Raw genomic sequence first — 18,412 nt, 5'->3', positions numbered from 1 at the left:
TATACTTTCAGACCAAAATCATCTGCACTAGGGGAACCCATGGTTTTGAAACTTGAGACTCTTCCACCATGAGCAGACCTTCAGATTCCATCCATTAACACTAAAGACAGCCTTGGCGTGTCAGAGAGCAAACTTGACTCGGTCAAACATGCAGACACCTGTTTAACACTCTGATTGTGTTATTTCTCAAGAGTTTCTCATTTAGATTTCCTTTCTTATTCTACCTTTGAGTGTGTGGTTCAAGCTTTTATTGCACATGTTTGGCACCACTTCCCACACAGTGCATATGGCCATGGCCTTTGACAGATACGTGGCCATTTGTCGTCCCCTTTTCTACAGAACAATAATGACCAACAGGATGATAGTAAAGCTGATAGTGCTGTCCTAGTTTGAACTGGTTGGGATTCAACTGGCTCTGACTGTGAGGCTAAATTGATGCAGGACGCTCATCGCCAACCCTCTCTGTGATAATTCCTCACTTTTCAAGCTCTTCAGTGAGAGTATGATCATTAATAATATTGATGGTCTAACGTTCACTGAGCTTCTGTTTGTAAAATCTATTGGCTGCATTGTTCTCAAGTATGGGAGCAAATTGTAGAAATTTTAATATGAGTTTCCAAACCAAAGAAATGGCGAAGAGACAAGCCGTCTTTGTGAATTTATTCTTGTAGACTCTGACTTGCAGATTCCTCCCCCTCTTCCATTTTCGAGGACTCTACAAGCTGTGAAATATAATAGCATCCTTTACAATACCCTCCAATCAATAGGACATCAATACTGTCCTATCAATTGAACATGTTCCATAACTGTCGTGTGTATTCAGGCTAAATATCCAGTTAATTCAACTTTACCAACATACATACACACACAGTCGTGTTTTCATATCTTGTGGGGACATTGACTTTCATTCATTTTCTGCATTTTACCCTTTACCCTACCCCTAACCAATTATTATTATTATACAATTATTTTATGACTCTGTTTTTATAAACCTAATCCCGTTTATATCGTGAAACAAAGGAGATTTCCTGGTATTGTATCCAGACATCCGTCTTGATCAGTTTCTACTGGCTAATTCAAATATATGTCTCTCTCCCAGGAATCCTGTTACCGGATATATATGATGACGTCATATCTCATTACCAGACTTCCTCTTTCCAATCACCGCACGTCCCGCCTACCGCAAAATGAAGTGACCTGTCAAAAGGTTTGATGGAAGGTTTTTTTGGTGTGTTTTGTCATGTTTTTAAACATCCATCTGTGGCGTTAACATATATAATTGTTTCGTTTAGTAATATAGTTCTTGAAATAAATAGGTTTTCAGGTTATTGTCATGTTATTGTATCCAAATGCTGAACAAGTTGAGCCATTGAGTTGAAAAATTTATAAAAAATGATCATCATTTTGTTTAATGTCTTCTTCATCAAGGAGAAGACAAGGAGCAAGAACAAACAGAGACTGGGTGCAGATGAGATGGCATCTGGGGGGTAAAGAGAGAATTCAGCATTAAGTGATTAACCGGCGCTTTAAAAAACAGAGGAGCTTGATTACTGACAAGGAGCAGGCTGGTTAGGAATGAGGTGCAGGTGAGAGAGGGGAGCAAGAAATGGAGAAAACATAGTTATAATAGGATAAATAACTAAACACAATGAATGAATACCATGAACATACCTATGGATTGATCTGAAGTAAAACAGAAACCAGGTTAATCTAATCAAACTAAGACAGAACACAAAAGGCAAATGAACAAAACTACAAACACAGAAAAACAAAAACATAAGATCCTGACAATAATACTTTAATTCATTGAATAGGAATGTAGTGTGAGGCACTTTTGGGTTTTTTGAACTTGATAAAGCACTTCACAAGTACAGGCCGTTAAAACTAGTAACTGTAAGCGAGACTGCTAAGCAAATGTTGAAATAATATTGAAAACTAATGAAAGACTAAAAGTGAAACAGTAAAAATATCCAACTGAAAATCCTATCAGGAAATTGATGCAATGATTGATTTATAATTTTGCAGGACCGTTTAATGCTCAGAGCTACACCAAATGCCCTGTAGGTTACCTGAAATTGGCCTAATGAATAATAAGTATCAACTTATTTACTAGAGCTTACAAAGGTGCAGCCAGAATCAACTTTCTTTTTGTCAAAAGCCAATCAATGCAAGAACACAACTCTGATAGACTTGGTGGGAAAAAACTAAACAATAAAGTTTGAGATCATTAGGCCTGCAGAACCAATAAGAACTGTCTAGTGACTGTTGCAAGTAAACATTGCAAAAGATTACATCACACGTTATCTTGGCAATTTGACCCTTCCCTCTTAAAGTTAAAAATGCATCAAGAAATACAATCGACATCAAGTAATCTGGAAAACAACTGTAGTACTCTACATGAATGCAGTGCGTATCAACCTGCTGGATGTACTGCTCTTTTAATATGTTAGATGTCAATTTCTTCTACCTTTGTCTGTAATTATTGTTAATTAATTTAATCTTTGTAGTAAATCTGTTTAAGAAATTGTAATTTAATGTAGCTTCTCGACCAACTGTCTGTTGTCTTAAACATTGCTTTGTTTTGCAGCCAGATGGAAAACTACACCTACAACAGTCCCACACTTCAGCTGGAGGGCTTGCAGTTTGCAGATTACTCAGTGAGCCTTGTCTTTTTCCTGTTTCTGTTTTCCTACATCATATTTATGATTATGAATCTGGGTATTTTAATAATCATTGTCTTTGAAAAGAACCTTCATCAGCCCATGTATCTGCTGTTTGTCAACCTGACGGTCAGTGACATCATTGGAAGTACGCATATTTTACCCCGTTTGCTTTCAGACATCTTGCTGCCTCCATCTGAGCGTCTCATCAGTTATTATGAATGTGTGGTTCAAGCTTTTATTACGCACATGTTTGGCACCACTTCCCACACAGTGCTTATGGCCATGGCCTTTGACAGATACGTGGCCATCTGTCGTCCCCTGTTCTACAGCACAATAATGACCAACAGGATGATAGTAAAGCTGGTAGCGCTGTCCTGGGGCGTGCCGTTTGTGCTGGTTGCTATTCTGCTGGGTCTGACTGTGAGGCTAAACCGATGCAGGACCCTCATCACCAACCCTTTCTGTGATAACGCCTCACTTTTCAAGCTTTCCTGCGAGAGTGTGATCATTAATAATATCTATGGTCTGACATTCACTGTGCTGCTGTTTGTAGCGTCTATTGGCTGCATTGTTCTCACCTATGGGAGCATCACAGCAGTCTGTCTGGCCACTAAGAACAAATCTTTGAACAGTAAAGCATTTAAGACTTGCAGCACACATCTGGTCGTTTATCTTATTATGTCCCTTAGTGGCGTCATGATTGTTGTTCTCCATCGGTTTCCCCAATATTCAGACTACAGGAAACTCTCAGCTGTCTTGTTCGTCATTGTCCCAGGGACCCTCAATCCCGTTATTTATGGTTTACAGTCCAAGGAGATACGAAATTTTTTATATAAACTTTTTATTTGTAGAAAATGTTTTCCGTCATGTGAAAGTAAATCTTTGATTAAGCCTGTTTAAAACGGTTGAAATAAATATCATCAAAACAAACAAGCATTTGCGGAATGAATCCACTTTTACCAAAAGTCAGTCATTCTTTTATTAGCATTCTTACAACTTACATATTAAGGATATAATATTAAATCACTATTTTCTCTAGATACCTCACTTAATGTTCTCTTTTCTGTCATTTTACCAACAGAGACAAGAAAATTATACACAAAATAATTGCTGTTTACAATTTAAAACATTCAGATGGATTCTTTGCATCTGACTTAAAATGATTATCAACAAAAGTTACAAACACAACTCCAGCCTACAGTAACTTCGTCATGAGTTGTTGTTTGGTGAGGAAAATGGACGTGGTGAACCCAGGTTGTAGAGCAAATGATGGTTTTAACAATGATAAACAACATAACACAAAATCTAGGCAGCACAGGTGGCTGAGTAAGCAAGGAACTGACAAACTGGTAGCACTGGAATTTAAACAGGCAGCGATGGCAAGGACACAACATCAGACAAGGTCAGATGGGGAAACAGACACAGGTGAATATAAATACACAAGGAGATAATCAGGGAACAAGACACAGCTGGGAACAACTAAGGCCAAGACACACAGACGCAGGGACTAAATTAACTAATAAACTCACATAAAAACCCAAATCCTTACAAACTTTAAAATAAAATATTTTGCAATATTTGTTTATTTGGTTGAAAGTAATTATTTTTGGCTAAGTTTTGCATACTATGTGCAAGTCAGACAACACACAACAAAACATTACTGTGGGTTTTGGGGGGACTGATGCTAACTTTAAAAAATATGCATGATATTTTCTAACAAAGGAGACAAAATATGTCTGATTCCTCACTGGACATTTATAAGGAACATCAGAGAATATGGTCCATGTTCCTTGAAAGGGTGTAAAGATCCATACACCCTTTATGAATACTGGGTTAGGGCTGGGATTAGGGGTAGCAAAGGGTACTGATTTAACATCTAGGTTCAGGTTATACACCAGATATATTACATCAAACAAGATAAACATAATGTGTTATTTCAACACAGGGGATGAGATCCAGGTTCCCCTTCTTTTCTAATTCAGAATTGAAGATTTGGTCTTCAGAATGGCAAGTCACCCGACTCCTCATGGTCAGCTTGCTGAATCCAATTTATTATAGAATTTTTAATATGTGTTTCAAAAACCAAAGAAAATAGTGAAGAGACGAACTGTTTGTCAATTTATTCTTTGCAGCAAGGAGAGTTTACTTACACAGCTTCTTACAGAAAATAGTACGTAGTTCTGGAAAACAAAGATTACACATTTTCTTTTTATACACGTAATTGCACCAAAAGCAATATCTCTGCATGCAGGTGTCCTACTTTAACTAGACAAAAACACACTGCAAGATATGCATGTTAAAAAACAATTTCAAACAATTTCCCTTGGCTACACACAGTTCACTCGAAGGAAAATGTTAAAGGTAGATTTTCCCTGACACTCACTAAGGATGAATCTATCAGGCTTCCCTATGGCTGCTGTGGCTGCAGTGTAGTTTACCACCATCAATGATGAATGGGTGAATAACAAAATGTACAATCACATTTAATAAATTAGAGAATGCGTTCCAATAATGCCCATTTTTCAGATTAGAAGTACCATTTGAAAATAACATTGGAGCAGGATACTTTTCATCAAGCCATACCTGTATTAAATAGTATTTTAATTTTATGGTGTGATATTCTAATTATAAATGTCATTTTTATTAACTGAAAATATAAAACAATTACTAACAGAAATAAAGGGTTACAAACATTCATCTGTGTGTAGCTGACATTTATTTTGTGTTTCACTGAAAATTCCTGAAGTAAATAGACTTTCAGGTTATTGTCATGTTATTGTATCCAAATGCAGAAGAAGTTGAGCCGGTGAGTTGAGGGTAAAGAATTCATGTAAAATTGATTAAACAAAAGCTTAGCAAAGCATGAAGGAAAAGACAGGGAGCAAGAACAAACAGAGCCTGGGTGCAGATGAGATGCAGTGGCGGAGCCAGAGGGGTGGCAGGGGTGGCATTTGCCACCCCCAACAGAGCCCTTGCCACCCCTACTGCCACCCCACTGGAAATGGTAATTTTAAAATATAATACTTATGAGATCGGCAAAGATTTGCCAGGAAAACTGTAATTTCCGACTGTCCCCGAAGGCAGCCCGATGCAGTAGCAGCTGCTCACTGACGCTGTTCATTGGTTAAGCTGACATGTGGTTCCTGCTTGATCCAAAACACACCCGCGGCTTTAGAGTTGAGGAGTTTTACAACATTTTACCGCTCAGCGGTAACCGCTGCGTTACCTTCCTAATGAGAGGCGGCACTTGTCATACATTTCTAAAAAGAAAAAAAAATGGTTGTGCACCGCTCCGTAGTGCCTCGTTTATTATATTAGCCATGCTAGTGCTGATAGATCGTGTTTTAGACAGATTCTTTTAACATATGTTGTAGTGCACATGCTGCCCTGTAATGTTTTATTCATTTGGCCAGGATATATCTCCCAGCTCTTGCTTGAAATGTGTGTGGTAAGAATATGTGAAAAACCATTGTTAAGTTTTAGAATGACTGAAATGTAAGTAGGCTATGTCATATTTGAATTATAACCTAACTAGTTACATTAATTCATTTAATTAATCTCTTTTTAATTTAGTATTATTTTAGCTAGCTACAGAAAACTAAAAACTATAGTTTAAATAATAGTTAAAATAGTGTTGTCTCTGCCAAACAGTCATGGAGTCTAAATACCAGGCTGTCTTATTTTGTGTAGAGCCCAAATGAAGAGAAAAGGGAATATCTCCCAGTTCTTCTTACAGAGGCAAAAACCAGGGACAGGCCAGGACCAGACAGAACCCTGGAGCAGTGACCAACCAGGAGACACCAGGCCCAAGTGTATCACCAGCAGGTTAGAGGCTGTGACAGAGAGTTATTAAGTAGTAAAATGGGTTAGAGAGACCCTCTACTTTACTCGACTTTGTTGTGTTCCTGGAACCTTATAAAGAGGTTTTTCATGAGCTGTTTAGACTTTGTAAGATTTCAGTTGTTATCCCAGTCAGTACTGCATCCTGTGAGCGAAGTTTTTCTGCTCTAAAACTGATCAAAAACCACCTTAGAACAACTATGGCTGATGACAGGTTAAGTCATCTTGGCATTCTCAGTGTTGAGTCAAGGAGGGCACATACCCTCAACATGGATGACTTTGTAAAACATTTTGCTTCTTCCCACCAAAATTGGAGAATTATGCTCTCTTGAGTGTGTCCTGGCTTTGAGTTTGCAATATGTTGTTCCCATTCAAAGCTTATTTGACCATAGCAGTGTTTCTCAAACCTTTATAAATACCACCAGGGTAATGCTGGTCAGCTCTGGTGGTATTGTCTTGCAGTTTACTATTTGGAACCAGTTTTATTTATTTGTTTTTGGTCATATTCTGGGCTCTGAGTTTACATTTACATGTTCACTGTTCCATAGTGCCGTTTAACGTCTTGTTTGGTCATGGCAAATCTTTGTTAAATAAACCATTTTAATTTGAGTGCGTGTGAGAAAATATTAGTTTCCTTTCGTTCATCATTTGTATATGGACCCCTCTGATAAAGCCTTGCTCACCCTTTGGCCACCCCTTGAAAAAAAGTCTAGCTCCGCCACTGATGAGATGGCATCTGGGGTGTAAAGAGAGAATTCAGCATTAAGTGATTAACCGGCGCTTTTAAAAACAGAGGAGCTTGATTACTGACAAGGAGCAGGCTGGTTAGGAATGAGCTGCAGGTGAGAGAGTCAACTCTTACAGGCAACTCTGAGTTGGTGTTTCCATGGTACCTCTATGTTTGGAAATGTGTTGAAAACACGTGGAGATCCTTTAAAGGGACGCCGGTTTTCATCAACACCTCAGACAATGTTAGTGCTCTCAGCAGAGAGGAGGCTGACTCTCTCCATCACACATAGAGCAGTAATTACTTGGTGTTACTTGGTATCATCTGAGGTTTAATCTGCTCTGCTTCTTTAGGGCTGTACTGCTTTGGATGGAGAACCAAACCTCGGTGATTCCTCTCAACCAGCCGATTGTGTTTGAACTGCAGGGCTTTGATGTTCAACCAGGCAACGGACCGTTCATGTTTCTGTTGGCTTTGCTCGCCTACATAGCGGCGCTACTGGGGAACGGTGTGGTGATCTGTGTTATTATGACAGACAAGAACCTGCACAGACCCATGTTTGTTATGATCTGTCACCTCATGGTCTGTGACCTGCTGGGGGCCACAATGGTGCTTCCTCGCCTCATGATGGATCTGTTGATGGAGCTGAAGAAGATCGCCTACATCCCAGCCATCGTCCAGGCATTCTGCGCTCACACATACGGTGCAGCAATGTCGACTGTTTTAGCTGCGATGGCTAAGGAAAGATGTAAAAGCAGAGCAGTTCATGGTTTTTGACTGCAGACTCAAAAATTGATGTCAGTTTAATCACACAGTCAATCCTAGTTATAAATCAGTGCAATAAACTAATTTTTTGTCCTACATTGACTGAATTATTATCATTACATCTGAGAAGATTACATGGGAGAATTTACTGTTGTATCTGAACGCTTGTAATCGTTGGTCAATTCAGTCATAAAACCTTTTTTTTTTACCCCTCCAGGGGGTCTTTTTGTGGGCTCTAGTGTCCCTTAAATGATAGTGGGCTGACAGGAAACGGTGAAGGAGAGGAGGGAAGACATGCGGCAAATATTGTCGGGTCCGGGAGTCGAATCCGCGACGGCCGCGTCGAGGACTCAAGGCCTCCAAATACGGGTCGCGCTAACCGCTACACCACCACGGCCGTCATAAAATATTTTAACTGCTTTTGAGGAAATTTTAGATATTAAAAAGTAATTTTAGCTTTAAGAAACTGCCTTCAAATTCAGGTTTGACATTGAACAGTTTTAAGGACTGTATGTTTTTCAGCTTTAGGGATTTTGTTCCCTGACAGCTCTGTCTCTCTGCAGGTATGTGGCAGTGTGTGAGCCTCTCAGGTATCACTCCATCATGACTTCGGCTCGGCTGCACAGCTGCTGCGCTGTGGCCTGGATCGTTGCTCTGCTGCTCATCGCTGTGCTCTTCTCCTTCCACATGAATGTCCCGCTGTGCGGTCGACTCATCCAAAATGTCTACTGCAGCAACCGGGGCATCCTGAACCTGGCCTGCATTCCCACTCCTGCCAACAACATCTATGGTCAGTGCTTCACTTTTTTAGACCAGAGGTGAAATACAAACCTTACGAATATGAAACAGAAGAAACAGTTTGGGGAATACTTCCATCGTTTTTTAAAATTTTGCTCTTGCCTAACATCAGCAGCTACATTAATATAGTTATTTTTATTTTTATTGCTATGATTGTACAGCAATCCACATGTTTGGCTATGATAGCAGTGGCCTCCCAATTTATTTTCACTTAATTTCCTCTTTGCATGAGTAAATGTATTTCCTCTTGGGACCCAAACAAAAATCTGGCCACAAGTGATACTTTAGAATTTTCTTGTAATATTTATGATATATAACCGCTTGTCTTTATTTCTTTTCAGGTCTAGCGATGACCTGGACTTTAAGCACAGGGACCTTCATCATCATCGCCTATTCCTACATCAGGATCCTGACTGTTTCCTTAAAACAAGGCAGAACAAACCGCAGCATCCGCAGCAAGGCTTTTCAGACCTGTGCTCCACACATTGTTGTTTACATTCTCTTTCAAATCGCTTCACTGATTGTGATTTTAATTCAGAGGTTCCCCTCTCTTTCCCAAAACATGAAAAAGTTCTTCAGCATCCTCATCTTTATCGTTCCCCCGATCCTCAACCCCATCATCTATGGACTGGTCAGTAAGGACCTGAGGGTCAGCTTTATCAAACGTTTCTCAACCAGAGTAAGAAACAAAACTTAGCGCTAACACTGCAGCTGCTGTTCTCACATTATCTAACTCCTCTGGTGGAACTTATGATTCTTATAGATGCTGTAAAAAGTTTAGATCGCTCATGATCTAAGAGGTCGCACATCATTTGGTATCTGTGACTGATAGAGGTGTGTATGCATGTTTTTATTTAACCAGGAAAATAACTTAACTGAGATTAAAACCGTCTTTTCCAAGAGTTACTGGGCCAACACAGCAGCAAAAAGCAGCAAATCCAAAATTTAAGACCAAATACACACAACCAAGAGACTGCGTTTAACCAAACAAAGGTTTAGTACCAGGAGGTGAGGGATCTGATGCCTCTGCCCTTCATAATGGATTGAATTGCCCCAAGGTAATAAGAGGTGATAACTTTACATCCTTCAGTTTACTATTCCAGGTGGCAGAAAATGTGAAAGCCTTTTTACCCAACATGACACATAAAACCACCAACAATCCATGTGCAAAGAACACAACAAGCTGCTTTGTATTTAAACCTGACACTCATTGAAATAATAAAGCACATTTTATTTAACGTTCCACGTCTGTTTATTGCAAGTTAAAGGAAAACAGAACAGTGTCTCTTCTTCGCTGGTTTATCCAAACATTCAGAAGTGGATTTCTTGGTCACACAGCCGTCCTGCCACCTGCCGTCCTTCTTCACGCAGAGAAAAGCCAATGATCGCACAGTGAGAACATATCGCGTTAACAATGATGAAGGTCAATGATTGGCTGGTTCAAACGATGAGGCAACCTGTGTCTACTCCTGGTGGATTGTCATCAATACAATTATTTTATCAACTGGGATAATTATTTAGTTTATTCTTTTCTACAAGTTTGTCTTATTTAAGTTTTTACCATAGACCATTAGACATTAGCTTAGCATCTGTATTCTTCCAGAAAGCATCTGGCCTCCAGCAGCACGAAACAGGACAGTACGCATCCAGATCACTGAGAGAACATTGATGGATAGCAGAAAAAACTAAATGCAGCATCTAAAGTCAAACCTCAACTGGAGCAATTATCCAGCAGAAAGTCTCTGTCAAATATAAGATCATCATCAGGTTCTGCTTCATGACTTCATCACTGAGAATATTATGGATGTTGTGTTTGGCGTTGCATGTTTCCAACAGAAACATTGTTGGATGACAATAATAAATCTGTACTAACTGTGGCAGCACCTCCTAATTACACTTTTTAAAGTAAGAATAGAAAATATAAAGGGGTTGCTGCAATTTTTATGCTTCATTAACTGTGAAAAGGTTTTTCTGGGAAAATTTGACTCTTGAATATTTGGAAATAAGCTCTGACACTAACTCTGCACAAAACCCCAAAATATGTGGACATTGTATTCATTGATTACGACTGTTTAATAATTGTGGGAGATTTCAATGTCTTTGTCCCTCTTTGTTGACAGAGGGACAAAAAACTGTGTGATACTTTGGTTTGATTCAACATGTCAGTCTTGACTTTATTAAGAGTTCCCAAACTCTTTGTAGAGTCTTCTCTTTGTGTTCCCAAAGAGAAGACAACACCCGGCGTGTTCTGCAGGGTTTGATCATTTTGGTGTTTCTGTTGGGAGACATCTGTGTGTCACTCCTTGTGACACACTCTCATGACTTGCAAGGAGAAAAGCTTCGTAACGCCGGATCGTAAGTCTTTGCTGACCAGACCGTAGATGATGGGGTTGAGAGCTGGTGGAACTATGATGAAGAGGATGCTAAAGAACTTCCTGATGTTCTGGGAGACAGAGGGGAACCTGAGACTGACAATGATGATAACTGAGGCTATCTGATAGAGCACATACACAACGAGATGAGGCACACAGGTCTGCAAGGCCTTCCTGTGAACGCTGCTGTTGCTCCTCTGCCGTTTAAAGGAGGCACTCAGGATTCTGATGTAGGAAAAAGCAATGATGACAAACACCCCGGTGCTCACAGACCAGGTCATGGCCAGACCTGAAAAACACAGGCAAGACAACTCAAACATTTCCATATGCAGTTTCTGATCGAACACGGAGCTTCCCTCTTAGTAAATGTCCTGACCGTAGATGTTGTTGGCAGGCGTGGGAATGCAGGCCAGGTTCAGGATGCCCCGGTTGCTGCAGTAGACATGTTGGACTAGATTTCCGCACAGCGGGACGTTCATGTGGAAGGAGAAGAGCACAGCGATGAGCAGCAGAGCAACGATCCAGGCCACAGCGCAGCAGCTGTGCAGCCGAGCCGAAGTCATGATGGAGAGATACCTGAGAGGCTCACACACTGCCACATACCTGCAGAGAGACAGAGCTGTAAGAGAACAGGTTTTTAACTAAATTGTTTTTTAAGCTGCTTTCTCAGGGATCCCATTAAGATGCTCTTTGTATTTGACATTTATCTGTTTTGAATTTATTTCTGTTAAAATAAACAGTTAAAGAAAGGGAAGTTCCTCTTTGAGGTGAAAGATAATATATGATCCAACTATTTCATTGTTAAGAACAATTATTAAAGTTAAATGTAAATTAGTGAATCCACCAAATGCTCCTGTAATGCAAATTTTGAACATTAAAAACTAAAAAAACATTTGCATCCCTGCAGTTCACAATGTTCTCACACCTGACCCGTTTTTTCACCTGTCAATAGCCATCACTCCCAGAATGGTCTGCATTGCAACGCCGTACGTGTGAACACAGAAACCCTGAGCAATAGCTGGGAGGTAGCTGATCTTCTTCTGCCCCATCAGGAAGTGCATCATGAGGCGAGGAAGCACCGCCGTGGCGCCCAGCAGGTCACAGACCACCAGGTGGCAGATCATCACAAACATGGGTCTGTGCAGGCTCCGGTCCGTCATGATGACACAGATCACCACACCGTTCCCCAGCAGCACCACCATGTAGGCAAACAGGGCCAAGAAGAAGAAGAGCGGACCATGTCCTGGTGGAACGTCGAAGCCCTCCAGTTCAAACACAATCGGCTGAGTGAGAGGAGTGAATGTCAGGTTCTCCATCCAAACGAGCACGAGCCTGTCAAAAATCCGAAAGATGACACCATCCGGATCAGGTTATTCCTGCAGAATCAAAGGAAACAACAATATTAAAGTGATAACAAAACAGCCTGTAATAAACTAAAAGATTATAAGGATATATACAAGTGACTATACTGTTATTTTCATAAGAAGCTGATTAAACATCAGCAAAACCAACAACCTTTAATATCCAGTGAAGCACATCAACAGAAAGCCAACAGTAACATCAGAGTCTCCTGTTGGTTGGCAGAGCTCTGATTATTGAGGAGTGTGTTGTCCATTTAATGATTTCACTTTTTAATGCCACCTGTTTTCAGTTGCACCATGGAAACACCGCGGCCTCTCCCTACCTGCAGCCTGAACATGCATCACTGAGTCAGGCACCAACAGTAAACTTCATGATTAAACAATCACTGACAATGTTCCAGTTTATGAACCTTTCTGACCATGACATGAATCTTGTTTTGCTAAAATCCCTGGTTGAAATTCAAAAGCCTTCATTTTTAATTCACTTGACCTATTTTTATTTACTTGTGAAAGTGTTGAAAGTGGTTCCAATTTCATCCAGTCAACTGATTGATATGAATGGTCTGTTTATAGTTTTTAGGTTTGTGGTTAGAGTTCGTCCTGTAATCGGTTGCTGGTGTTCAGAGGAACCCAACAGGTGGCACCTTCAGAGGGTTCATGTCTGAAAGTAGTGTGAAGCACTGTGGACTTGATAAAGACTATTTACTGCGGCTTTTTGTGGCTTTATTTCTTCGGTCTGTTCTGTGTCTTACATGAGTTAAGCTTTCTGTAGAAAGAGAGAAAAAGAAGAATTCACATTTTAATGTCCAGGCCCAAAGCATGCCGGATAATATCAGCCTGCAGCTAAAACCACAGAGGCCGCTGTGCAAGATTTGCTCCAGTAGTGGCTGAAACTCCCATGAAAAGTACTTTCCTTTTTGTATTGTCTTACTTCAGACAAACTATGTCCACCGCTGTAGCTCGTTCTAAGGCATCCCAGAGCATTCTCTGGATTTATAGCCTCAACTGGCTCCTCTCAGTGTGAAGGAGCAGAGGCTCTACTCTGAGCCCCTCCTGGATGACTGAGCTTCTCTCTCTAAGAAAGAGCCCAGACCCTGCAGAGAAAACCCATTTCAGCTGCTTTTATCTGTGACCCACAGCTTATGACCATAGATGAGGGTAGGAATGTAGATCGAAGGGTAAACTGAGAGCTTCTCTTTTGGGCTCAACTCTCTCTTCGCTAGGATAGAGCAGCTCAAGTCCAACTCAAGACCACGGCCTCGGGTTTGGAGACACTGATCCTCATCCTGACCGCTTCACACTGGGCTGCGAACCGCTTCAATGAAAGCTGTAGATCATGACCTGATAAAGCCAGTAGGACCACATCATCTGCAAAAACCAGAGACTGGATCCTAAGGCCACCAAAGCGGATCTCCTCAACACCTTGGCTGGTCTGGAAATTCTGTCCATGAAAGTAATGAAGAGAATCGGTGACAAAGGTCAGCCCTGGCGGAGTCCAACTCTCACTGGAACCGAGCCCGACTTACTGCCGTACCGAGCTCTGGTACCGGTCCTACAGGGACCTGCGGGTGTAGAGCTGCTCTAGTATTCCTCAACCAGAACCAACCGTCCTTCTTCTCCAGAACCGCTGAAATTCCTTTCTTGTTAATTGATAGTGTTAAACTTTTATAATGTAAAGCGACAATCAATCCAGATGATTGTCTTATCTAATCTTATGTAATCTGGACAACCACATAAACTCTGGTAAAAACCATCTCAGTACCGTCGTAGGACAGTGGTGCAGGAATTTAGTTTATTTTCGTAGATGAACAACTGTGAACATTTTCCTCAGAGAAGGTTCCCTTGTTGTTGTAGCAAGTTGTGTTATAACACAGGGTTACATGCAGGCTAAGTGAGTGGAGGATGTCACAGCTTTGAACATGAAACCTTTGACAACACAGTCATTGTTTAGAATGATGCCGGTATCTTCAGATTGCAATAAAACATCCATTTTTAAAACATCAGTGAATAAATGGTTTCAGTCTCGGGTCTACACCATGTTCTTCCTTCAAAGCAAGGTTGGCATCTGCAACTCGAAGTGGCTGTAAAAAGATTACACTTTTTATTTTTGCAAACTTGTTTAAGATCTACATATTTACAAAAAAACATCAACAATGTAATTAATGCAGGTTTCTAGATTCCGCTTTTCATCGGCCCTGTCCAACCAAGGCATCTGTTAAAAAACCAAAGGTTATAACAGCCTTTAAATAATAACCCGAACATTGAACTGCTGGACTTTGCTCATACTGAAACTTCAAAGTACCGAGAAAAACTCAGTGATTTAAAATATTTGATAGTTTCATAAAAGTGAGGACAATCAATCAATTCAATTTAAAGTTTTTCTTCAAGTGTGAGAAACTGACACGATGCTTGCATAAATTTGAGAATGAAAGAATCATCAACAGTGATCCTGTGACCCTTACTCTGGATCGGCGTTTATAACTTCATTTTTACATATAGTGAATATGAATCTGCTCACCATCAAGACAGTCAACAAAAAATGCCTTACATTCATGTGTCATGATTTATTTTCGCTATATGTGGGATACTGGGGAAGATCCTGCTGTACATGAAACCAGTTACAGATTATTGACCTTTTATTTTGTCTTTCATGTAGAGATTCTGCCTCTAAAACTATGAGGTCAGCAGCTCATTACAGCCTGGTTTTCACGTTCTGCAGACAACAGAGCCCAAACAGACCTGCTTGTACAACATTGCATTATTACTAGCTACCGTTCCTCCAACACCTTATGAATATAACAACAGGACAAAATGAATCAGTTCTTGCGAGCGGTTCTGGTAGAAAAGTGCTTGATGATGCTGGAGCGCAGGTCCTTACTGACCAGCCCGTAGATGATGGGGTTGATGGCCGGAGGGACGATGATGAACAGGATGCCGAGAAACTTATTGATGTTTTGGGAGGTGGATGGAAATCTGTAGTTAACGACTATAATCAGTGTGGCTAATTCAGAGAAGACATACACAACAAAGTGTGATGCGCATGTCTGGAAGGCCTTGGTGCGGATGCTGCTGTCGCTCCTGCCCTGCTTCAGAGCAGCTCTCAGGATCCTGATGTAGAAATAAGCGATGATGACGAACATCCCTGTACTCACAAACCAGGTGATGAATAAACCTGTAAGACACAGAGAGTTACAGGACCAGTCAGTATACACCCTGTGCATGCAAAATGACAATAAAGTCAGTCTAAGTCTAAGTTTCCTGCAACTGTCAGAAGTGGGAACTGTTTCAGTAAGATGAGCTTTTTGTTGTTCCCCGTTTCACTCTGATGGTCGTCTGTTTTTAGTTGCTCATTTGCACTGACCGTAGATGTTGCTGATAAGAGGCGGAGCGCAGGCCAGATTCATCATGGACTTATTGCTGCAGTAGACGTGCTGAATGGTTCGCCTGCAGTAAGGGAGATTTACGTGGAAGGAGAAGAGCACAGCGACGAGCAGCAGCGCAACGATCCAGGCCACAGCGCAGCAGCTGTGCAGCCGAGCCGAAGTCATGATGGAGTGATACCTGAGAGGCTCACACACTGCCACATACCTGCAGAGAGACAGCACAAAACACACTTCTATCTGTACTATGCATATTAATGTAGGATAGTAGTTTAACTCTTGGACAATAGAAGAAAATATCAATATGTTAGCACGTAGAAAAAGTCAATACAAACATAGATACCAGCAACAATTTCATGATTTATCATCTGTCAACAGCCATCACCCCCAGGATAGTGTGCATTGCAACTCCGTACGTGTGAACACAGAAACCCTGAGCAATAGCTGGGAGGTAGCTGATCTTCTTCTGCCCCATCAGGAAGTGCATCATGAGGCGAGGAAGCACCGCCGTGGCGCCCAGCAGGTCACAGACCACCAGGTGGCAGATCATCACAAACATGGGTCTGTGCAGGCTCCGGTCCGTCATGATGACACAGATCACCACACCGTTCCCCAGCAGCACCACCATGTAGGCAAACAGCGCCAAGAAGAAGAAGAGCGGACCATGTCCTGGTGGAACGTCGAAGCCCTCCAGTTCAAACACAATCGGCTGAGTGAGAGGAGTGAATGTCAGGTTCTCCATCCACAGCTGGACGGCTCTGTGAAACACAAGCAGGTTAAACTCTGCTGTATATTAGACATAAAGCTGCTATAAAAAGACAGAGCAAGTTTATCTGCATCAAAAAGTAGGTCACAGATTGTTAAATAATACCTGAAAACTAAACACCACTTAATGGAAAATCTTAGAGAAGCTAAAATCTTCATGAAAAACATCAACAGAAACAACAAAAGGTGATGTTAAACAATGAAGAGAGGATGTTCACATCTGATCTTGTTAGAGCATCAGTGTCTCTCCGTCCTTCTGGAGGTTTTCCATTTAAATCATTTCATATCTATTGGTTTCCCATAGCACCATCTCTCCCCGCCTGTCAGCCAACAACAATACCCTTTAATGTTATTCCAGTTTTAGAGGACAAAGTTCAAATTTACCCTGATTGTCTCCCTTGTATTTAACCCCCCCTGTGTTCCTTGTTCTTTGTCGGATCCTTGTCTCGTCATGTCTAGTACGTCTAGCCTTGTCTGCTGTCACTTAGTTTGACCAATTGCTACCAGAGATTAGCTACTAGCTCAACTCACTCTGTGTTGCCTGGATTTTGCATTGTTCATCATTAAATCTCCATTTCCTCTCCTGGGTCTACTGCGTCTGCCTCACCATCTCATACTGCAAATCGTGACAATAACTTTATTTGTGATAATCAGATTGGTTTGTTTTGTCTCATAGAAACCTGGCTGTAACAAGAGGATTATGTCAAATCAGCAAACCGTTTTTAATTCTTCTACATTCCTTGTGGTGCAGAGGTTGGGACAGGAGTAGAAGCCATTTTTCTGATGTATTTATTAATCCCACACCTGGCTACCGTTCTGTTGAACACCTAATCCTTTAGTCTTCAAATAATTCACCGTCCTTTTTCTCTTGTCCTCAAACTTTAGACCTTGTGCTGATTTATGGCATTGAGTGTCAAGAAATGGCAGAACTTCTCCAAAACCCTGTGCTGTAAACTCAACCATTGAGTTTATTTTAACTGAATTCTTCATACCTGAGAAAATATCGTTATATTAGATCTTTTTCAAACGTATAACAAATTTTAAAGAATCTCTTCCATGTTCAATTTCATCAATCTCAGACAAAAAAATGTAATCTCCAGCTCTTCACAGATTGATGTTCCACTTCACAGCGTTTCTTCCTTATTGCCTGTGGCATTAGACAATAAGCAGTATCCAAAAGCAGTTTAATTATGAGTTGTTTTCCTCTCCTCATTATTTTATTCCTTTTTAAGAAACTTCATTAAGCAAAAGATACAACAAACAAACATAGAAAATACATGAACAGACAAGCCTGTGTGATAATTAAATAATTATATGCAAAAATTCACATGAGTTGTGAGTCTGTTCTCTCAAAGACAAAAACGTATGAATGTCTCTACATGGATCCAAAGACAAAGACTCTTTTTCCAGTAAAGCCTAAAATCCTTTGATAACTTTTAGTTTCTCTGATAAATTTGTGTGGCTGAAAAAATAATTCTATGCTTCAGTTTAGGGTTTAGTATCCATCTTGAGTTAGCATCTGATAAGGATAAAATTGGCACACAGACGTTAGTAAAACTTGGTGATGGTGTGACAGAAATGTCTAGACAGGAACACAGCGCAGACCTGGAGGCAGTTTGAGGCGCTGAGCTGCGTAATTTGGGAGAAACCGCTTCGCCTCCCTGGTCCAGTTCCCCAGACAAACTGTAAACGCTCCAGTTGCTGAAGGCCTTTCTCCCAAACCATCCATGGTTTATTTCTG

General features: G+C 40.7%; 3 protein-coding genes and 1 pseudogene across 3 annotated transcripts; 2 read left to right on the top strand and 2 right to left on the bottom strand.

The window, feature by feature from the left end:
* Positions 1-246: 246 nt before the first annotated feature.
* On the top strand, positions 247-9,986 carry LOC114152615 (olfactory receptor 2K2-like). Its single transcript, XM_028030552.1, has 5 exons — positions 247-1,207; positions 2,588-2,657; positions 7,584-7,973; positions 8,556-8,785; positions 9,135-9,986. The coding sequence occupies exons 3-5, from the start codon at positions 7,600-7,602 to the stop codon at positions 9,488-9,490; spliced, it is 960 nt and encodes a 319-aa protein (XP_027886353.1). The 5' UTR covers positions 247-1,207; positions 2,588-2,657; positions 7,584-7,599; the 3' UTR covers positions 9,491-9,986.
* LOC114153246 (olfactory receptor 52K1-like) lies at positions 2,592-3,563 on the top strand. The gene has a single exon (XM_028031645.1). The coding sequence runs from the start codon at positions 2,592-2,594 to the stop codon at positions 3,561-3,563; it is 972 nt and encodes a 323-aa protein (XP_027887446.1).
* A 1,103-nt stretch (positions 9,987-11,089) lies between the features above and the next one.
* Positions 11,090-12,583, bottom strand: LOC114153243 (olfactory receptor 52E4-like). Its single transcript, XM_028031640.1, has 3 exons — positions 12,108-12,583; positions 11,542-11,768; positions 11,090-11,454 (listed from the first exon to the last, which is right to left on the bottom strand). Exons 1-3 carry the CDS (start codon positions 12,479-12,481, stop codon positions 11,090-11,092), a joined length of 966 nt encoding a protein of 321 aa, XP_027887441.1. The 5' UTR covers positions 12,482-12,583.
* A 2,759-nt stretch (positions 12,584-15,342) lies between these two features.
* On the bottom strand, positions 15,343-16,648 carry LOC114153242 (olfactory receptor 52E4-like; annotated as a pseudogene).
* Positions 16,649-18,412: the final 1,764 nt, after the last annotated feature.

The sequence above is a fragment of the Xiphophorus couchianus genome, chromosome 11, assembly GCF_001444195.1.
Source record: "Xiphophorus couchianus chromosome 11, X_couchianus-1.0, whole genome shotgun sequence".
Taxonomy (NCBI): domain Eukaryota; kingdom Metazoa; phylum Chordata; class Actinopteri; order Cyprinodontiformes; family Poeciliidae; genus Xiphophorus; species Xiphophorus couchianus.
The sequence above is the reverse complement of the archived record's forward strand: the minus strand, read 5'-3'. Positions and strand labels throughout refer to the sequence as shown.